The 7,582-nt window shown below is 39.0% G+C and overlaps 2 protein-coding genes across 4 annotated transcripts in view; one reads left to right on the top strand and one right to left on the bottom strand.

The window, feature by feature from the left end:
* fam122b (family with sequence similarity 122B) overlaps positions 1-2,598 on the top strand; it is a 6,374-nt gene extending 3,776 nt beyond the window's left edge. Inside the window, exon 10 of the mRNA XM_024283487.1 lies at positions 1,108-2,598. Within this exon, the coding sequence (XP_024139255.1) occupies positions 1,108-1,246 (139 nt within the window). The 3' untranslated portion in view covers positions 1,247-2,598. The remainder of the gene's footprint in view (positions 1-1,107) is intronic.
* An 820-nt stretch (positions 2,599-3,418) lies between these two features.
* mospd1 (motile sperm domain containing 1) overlaps positions 3,419-7,582 on the bottom strand; it is a 6,062-nt gene continuing 1,898 nt past the window's right edge. For 2 of the 3 annotated variants that reach the window (XM_024283490.2, XM_024283488.2), the window contains exons 2-6: positions 6,065-6,361; positions 5,914-5,989; positions 5,607-5,839; positions 4,005-4,169; positions 3,421-3,903 (exon numbers count right to left, since the gene is read on the bottom strand). In XM_024283490.2, the coding sequence (XP_024139258.1) occupies positions 3,872-3,903; positions 4,005-4,169; positions 5,607-5,839; positions 5,914-5,989; positions 6,065-6,218 (660 nt within the window). In that variant the 5' untranslated portion in view covers positions 6,219-6,361 and the 3' untranslated portion in view covers positions 3,421-3,871. Of the gene's footprint in view, positions 3,904-4,004; positions 4,170-5,606; positions 5,840-5,913; positions 5,990-6,064; positions 6,362-7,582 lie in introns of all 3 variants that reach the window. The other variant, XM_024283491.2, reaches the window with a different exon arrangement.

Below are 7,582 nucleotides of genomic sequence, written 5' to 3'. Positions count from 1 at the left end.
ATTCTAAAATCCATAAAATTTCCCAGAAGTCTCATCAAAAATCTAATGTCTACCAGCGTTTGAACAATTTGTCGTTTAAGTAAATAAATCATCCAAGTTCTTCTCATCAAAACACTGTGAATTCATAAATATTTATTCGTTTTTTTACTTTGGCAAACCCTTTGTTCCCTTGGAAACTCTTCATAGTCGTCTTTACTTATCATACTTTGCTTCCTTCGCTTCATTTATTCATTAACGGTTCGATTCCCATGTTCTGCTGTGTGGTTGATAACCTTGAGCCTAAAGGCACAAGTTTGGGCACCACTCACCAGAGGTTTTATTTTGGTAAAACATTCGGACAGAGCGCCGTGTACCTCTCAGTAAACGCACCCAGAATAAAGCCATATATACGGTACGCCCGATTTTGAGGCTAGAAAAAAATAAAAGTTGTAAGAGCGTCTAATAGAGGTTTAACAGATCATAGATATTCCGTTATCCGTACGAATCGCTAACCACCGTTTGGCACTCGTGTACCGCTTTTTGTAGCTTTTCAAAAGATTTATTTTAGGCTTTTATCTTGTTTTTTCCTTTATACTGATCCGAAAAATGACCTTAAATGGGGACAAAATTTACTTTCTGCCGACTGTAGTGATAGTTAAAAAGAAAAACAAATTAGAAACAGAAAGTTGGGTATTGTGTGATCCTACTGACTTTTTTTTTCTTTTCTTTTTTTCTCTGCTGCAACAGCCAGCTGCCAGTTAGCTTATTTTAGCTCAGTTAGTTGCTGTTTTTTATTTGGTTATCCTCGTATTCTCAACTAATTTTGACCGACGTGTTTTTATTTTTTTTTAATAACACCTAATGAGAGGAGTTGTATGTCTGCTGCTTCTTTTATTTTTCATTATTTTTCTTGTATTTTGTTCTGCTTTTTTTTTCAATTTTCAACAGAGCTATGGCTATTAATATAATTTTCTGCAAAGTTGTGTACAAAATATACGTTTTTGCACACCTTTGTTTTTATGAATTTGACTTTTTCTTTATAAAATGTTTCTTACTGACAGCTGTCTTACCCCATACTCGATGAGCTTCATTTTTTGTTGTAAGATTCTTCTGTACTTTACATTGCAGTCACTCACCAGACCTGCTGGACGGCAGTCTGAGCAGCATCAGCTCCTCCACCGACTCCCCGGGGAAGATGGAGGGCGTGTCCCCTTCCTCGTCCAGCAACTCTCCCTTCGCCTCGCTGCAGGATCTGTCCCCGAAGTGAAGGCAGCAGATAACATGAAGGAGAACGGGACCCTCCCCGTTGAGAGGGACGCGGTTTGTGGGGGTCCAGACCCCCGCCCCCCCTCCTCCCCTCTCAGCGCATCCGTTCATTTCTGTGAGTTCACCATAATTTCCTCACGGCTGCTTTTCATGAACTCGTCTGAGGTTGGGGGTGGAGGGAATGACTGAAGACACTGTGAGCACCAGCTGCTAGTTGGGTGTGTTGGATGGTGCTTTGCTTCATAGTGGAGTCGTCGCTAAAACTGGCTTTCCTGCACACCTGTCCCACCAGTGACCACACGAGCACTGGACAAGACATTTTGGATGTGTACATTTCCCTGTTATGTGCTGGAAAGGCTTCTTTCTGTCGAAAGTCTGCAGATTTTTTTGTAAAAAAACAAACAAAAAATATTTAACTTATTTTGTCTTTTTGCTTTGTATTGATGTACATATGGTCATATTTAGTTTGGCGTCGCGTTTCTCTGCGGGCTACATCTATGGAGAGTTCCTGTCGTACTTTAAGAAGTGTGGAGAAAGTTTCCAGAATATTTTTTATCAGCTGTGAACTGTGGTGTTTTGTTTTTTTATTTTTTCCCATGATGCCCCACTCCCCACCTTCAAATGAAATGTGGTCATTCCAGGTTCGACACTAAAGCTATCCTGCTTTTTTTCCAGTTCTTTTCCCAGGATGAGAATGAATTAGTTCTTTCTGGCAAAGTGTTCTTATTTATAAAGAGAAAAAAATAGTAAAATTTGGTGATGATAGAGTTCAAACTGCTGTGATGGAAAAATCAAATGCATATATCTATAAATATGTAAAGCAAGAATGAGTTGAGGTTGTGCCATCAGCTGCTGTGGTTATGTTGATCAAAAAAAAGAAAACTTGCTGCACAGGATGCTGCAAGTGTTTCAGTTGGTGTCTTAAGAAGCGAAAACATCCCAACTATTGTGGGGGGGTTTAAGCTTGCACTGTGACATTTGCACCGCCGTCAGTCGCCATGGCAACCTGGTCCCCACCTGTGTAACTTTCCCAAACCTTTTAAGGCTCCGTAACATGTTTATATGTAAAAAAGAGGAAGTGATTGTAAATCATTGTATGAAAGTGTGCGCTTTTATTTAAAGATTTTTTTTTTTTGTATTGAATGTCTGCTTTATTCTGACTCATGAAGTGGCACAAGGTCTGTTGTTTTTTTTTTTTTTCTCCACTAAAATTCTTTCATTTTTTTGACCCATCCTGCAAAGTGTTGAAGGCAGCAGTTTTGTGGTTGTATGTCTGACTCAAACTTTGCTGCCTTCGCTTGCGTTCTGTCAGACGTCAGGAGTTAATAAATTATTTCATGGTTTGGCTGGAAACTTTTTTTTTTTTTTTAAGTCTAATTCAGGTGTCTCCAACCTGAGCCATATGTGGCTCTTATTGAGGAAAAACATTTTAAAAAGTAACTTTTTCTGGACTGCAAGGTGATTAAAGTGAAACAAAAGTCAGATAAGTGAAAATCTTTTCAACTCATTTACAAAAGATACATATCAGTCCATCTACCAATGCGGCTTTGTAACTTACCAACATCACACTAAAGCATTTAGACAGATTTTGAATTAATTTGCAGTCAGAAAGCACAACCAGTGTACATATGTGATGGATTATTTTAAATGTGCCATATAGTCTAGAAAACAGGGTGAGAGTCACTTAATTTGCTCGTTTTTTAGTTGATTAGATTTTTCAATGTATTGTTTAGATGCACTAAAATGGTCAAATCTTTTATTTTTATTTAATTGCTCACATTACCTACTTCTGCATTGATACTATGTGGCACAGGGTGTCTTTTATTTTGAAAGGAAATCATATAAATCAAGTTATAAGTGATTTCATCTTGACAAAAAATGCTATTTTCTATGTATGTTTTATGTAAGCCAAAAACATTTCTATTAATCGTAATGGTAACCATTACAAAAATGCAAAGCAGTGTTTTATTTTTCAAATGTGTGAAGGAAGACAAAAATCGACCAGATTGTGTTGAAAGTTCCTGACCTCTGATCTAATCCTACAGAAAAAGCAATTTTGAGGAACAAATGTTTTGGAATTGATTTAAATTCATACTCGCGTACAGCCTCACCCTAAATGTAACCAAGGCAACAAAGTAAGAGCTCAAGAAGTATGTAAATAACACACAACACAGCTGTACTGAAAGTTTATTAAACATATGATGGAGCATTGATATAATATGAATGGCAATCCATTCGTAAAGCTTTTTTTTCTTCTTTAAACATTTCCACATGTGCAAATAACTGCACTCATCTGTCAGTCTGCAGCGTGGAAGAGTCGAACATCCACATAATGACGGTTACAGGTCAACACTATGACGTCTTCATGGCTTTATGTACATTAATTCTGTTTTTTTTCTGTGTAGATTCCATCGCTCAGAAACGCTTCACTCTCACTGCAGGAAACCTGCTATAAAACGAACAAAAAAACAAAAAAATCGTACGAACATTTGTAGTGACACGTTCTGAAAACGACGGAGAAGTCGGAACCTCCACACTCAGCTCTACTGGTTCAAGAACAGTAGCGGCTCCGATGTGAAGACTTCTTCAAAAAAAAAACCGCACAAATCCTCCTCCCGGCGGCACTTCATGTTCGTAAGATAACCATCGTAAGAAGACCTAAAAGAAAGAAAAAAACTACTGTCACTGTTTTGCACTAATATGCAACACTTTAAAGTAGTGACGTGTTTATGCACGGTTATTGCATGGTTAATACTCACCAAGAACATAAGCAGCAACAAGTTTTTTGTTAACACTTAAGTGGAGGTAGACAGGCACTGTGGATTCTTGCTCCCCCAGCGTCGGGAGCATCAGGGCGGCCATGCAGACGAGTCCCAGCAGCACTGTGAGCAGACTGGGTCCTCCAGCAACAGGCCGGCTCTCTGCTGAACAAATACAAGCCTGTTCACCACCTTCGCTCAAATAAAGTCCTACCCACTGACTGTATACCGAAATAGTGTTTTGAGTTACTGTAGAATCCAATCGATGCAAAAGCTTAAGCTGCAAATCAAAATGAAAGTATTTTGCTTGACTGAAACCTCACAGGAAAAGAAACATCAGGTCAAACGTTTTATTTTTTGCAAGTGTGTCAGGTGTTATACAGATAAAATGATAAGGGTAAGCCTCTCTGCACTCTCAGCGTACAAAAAAACTCAACTGCATTACTTTGATCACAATAAAATCGGATAAAAAAAAATCAGCTCGAGAAGGCGAGAAGCAACTGCAAAGCTGCACAGAACTGTTTTATTAATATGGTAGGAACAAAACTGGTGCATTTTTATTTTAGTTAACAAGAATTTCACATGTCCATATATTTTATAAATATTTTTTTAAGGAAATACAACTAAAACATCAACCCAGAAAAAAAATAAAAAATGGTAAAATGGTAAAATCGTGGATGTTTAGCTCCATCTAGTGGTCAAATTTATATAGCATGCCAGTTATGTTGATTCTTTAAAAATAATAATACTCAACAGTTAAAAATTAAACTTAACTAGATGTATTTACAGCTTAAATTTATATTGAAACCACTTGACTAAAAAAATGTATCATACGGTCAAGCTGTTAACCCAATAGTAAAAGTTTAAAAATGAGAGATTTTTCTATTTAAACCAACCAGATAATTGATAGTTATTTTTAAATCCTTAAAGTTAGACATGTCTAATGCTATATTTTTTAAAATATATTCATCCATTTTTTAATATACATTTATATAATATTTTTATTATTATTATGTTTGCTGTGAATGTCTGTTTTTTAGTCATTTGTACCTTTTTTTTTTTTAAATGTTTACATTTTTCAACACATTGATGTTTTTAGTGGTTTGCTTTTCTTGAATCATCTTTGACATCCAGCTACTGTTAACTCAGGAGGTACGGATTCCATCACTTCCTGCTTCCGTTTCTCCTGAGATTTAACAGGATTCAGGCTGAGTGAGATCCTCAAGAACGTCTGAAGCAGGAGGAACCAGCACAGAGCATCACGAGGACCTTCTGCACTTTCCTGTCTCTCGCCTCTCTAAACAAATCAGATATCAAGAGTCCTGTTTTGGAGCGACCTTTTCAAACGGATGGCGAGGAATGAGAACAAACTGAAGGCTATTTTTATCCAGAGAGCAGAATTGGAGGGGGTGGAGGACGACAAACAGCCTGAGCCGAATGATGAGCAGAAGAAACTCTGGAGAGTTTAAGACCGTTTGGAGTGAAATGTTGGATGGTTTCCAGTGCGTGAGTGGTAAAGAGCGCACTTTTATATGCGTTCATCCATAGGTGGGGCAGCATTAACGACTCACAGCAAATTAATGGAATCAGGTGAGTTCCTACCTGTAGGATGAGCAGTCTGCTCGTAAAACTCGCTGTCCGCCAACTGCTCCTTGACTCTGCGGTCCTCGTCGTGGCCCCGGGGGCTGGCGGGGTCCTGCGACGCCGAGGGCCGCAGCGTGGCCGTCACCTCTTTGCGACCCAGAGCTTTTCGCTGACTCTGCTCCGACACCTGAAGTCTGAACTTGTCGTAGACGCCATAGTGGCACGCTCGCACATCTCTGTGCCGGATCACGCTGCAGAGAGTTCGTCACACTTAAGCAAAATTCAACAAATTATGATAGCGCCACCCCTTACAGAAAACACTCACATGTCAACGCAACACTGTGGTTTGACAGCTCCTGTGGAATCGACCACACTGTACTTATTTGGCGCCGTGCACAGCACTAGAAGAGAGGAAATTTATTACGAGTTACTCCTGAAAAAAACAACTCTGTTTGATTTCCCATCAGCTCACTGACCTTTGAACTTGAGGGCGAACTCATAGGGGTTGTAGAGGGTGAGCACCTGCTTGTGAGACGTCTGCTCGTCCGCATAGAAGACGAGCTCGGTGGGAAACACGAACACGGGAAGGCTTCCTTCCACAAGCTCAGGCTGACGATGATGCTGCTGCATTGGCTCCTGCTGAGCTCTGGCCCCTCCCCGTCTTCTGGCTGCCTCAGGGGCCCCCGCTCCTCACCAGCTTCTGTCCAGCCGTTTAATGTCCCTTTAACTGCGGGAAGGCGCCACTCTCAGCTCCTCAGGGCCATGGCGTGGAACTGCAGAGGGGCAGCAGTAGAAATAAAACGGAATAACATGTACACTTCTGTATTTATTAAGTACAAAAGTAAATGTATTGAAATAAACACTCAAGTAAAGCTAAAAAACACCTTTTTAAAAAGTTGTGTATTTAGGTAACACCCTGCTTGGCCAAATAGTTACCAAATATCAAATGTGGATGTTGAGTTTTTCATTATAATGTCCCATAAATAGCCGAGAATACATTTGAGACATGTTTCTCTAATCAAATAAAGTCATTAAGTATTATTCTATAAGCCTTTCCATTAAGTATGCCAGTGTCTTCCATTTATATTAGGCTTGGATGTCAAAGTAAACCTCAATTCCTACATTGGGTAGGCTAATAATTCAACAGGAAACCCCACCAAAAAATTATTTTTAACATGATCTTGTTGGATTTTTCTGAGCATATGTGAGGAAGATTAATCTTAAAATTCAATTTTTTCGTTTTTTTTTTCTTCAAATCGTTGTGAATCAGGAGAAGACGACAAAATGCTGTTAGAAAAATCTTGTTCTTGTGACGTAGAAGCTACAATCAACTGGCCACAAGCCGCTCTAGTAATGTTAGGGTTGTGAGGGGCTGTAAGCTAGTGGGAGAGACCTTAAACACACGACAATGGAAAGTAGGGCGGGCTTACACCGCACAGCTCAGGTGAATTTCTGTTGAACTGCTGCCGTTCTACAAAAACTGTGTCCTAGAAAACGACATAAGTTTTTGATTTTGTCTGAAAACGGCATAATCATAATTAAAAGACCACTGGTGGAAATGATTTTGCAGTAGATCAAAAGATGATCGGGAGGGACTGAAACAGAAACCAAAAGTGAATCTCACTAGGCGTGTCTATGTAACCTGATACACTTGTAAAGTTTTGACAATAACAATACTTCAGCTTCAATATAAAAGGAAGAAACCACGACATCCTAAAATTATTTTACACAGACAAAACATTAAGTCTCTTTTTGGCTTTTAAATAGTATATTGATGCAGAAACGCTAAAGGTTTTACCAGATGAACCCGTTCTTACTAATTTGGTTCTGCTTTCGCTGCAAACTGCCATTCTTTTGTTGCTTTTAATCACTTTAAAATACCTCCACACTGCCAACGTTTTTGGGGAAACGCAATATAATCGATGCACAGTGACTAACCAAACTTTGATTGTGTAATTGCATCACCTTACTTTAACTCGCCTAAATGTAATATT

This window comes from Oryzias melastigma, linkage group LG10 (assembly GCF_002922805.2).
Source record: "Oryzias melastigma strain HK-1 linkage group LG10, ASM292280v2, whole genome shotgun sequence".
Taxonomy (NCBI): domain Eukaryota; kingdom Metazoa; phylum Chordata; class Actinopteri; order Beloniformes; family Adrianichthyidae; genus Oryzias; species Oryzias melastigma.
This window is presented reverse-complemented; position numbering and strand designations above follow the sequence as displayed.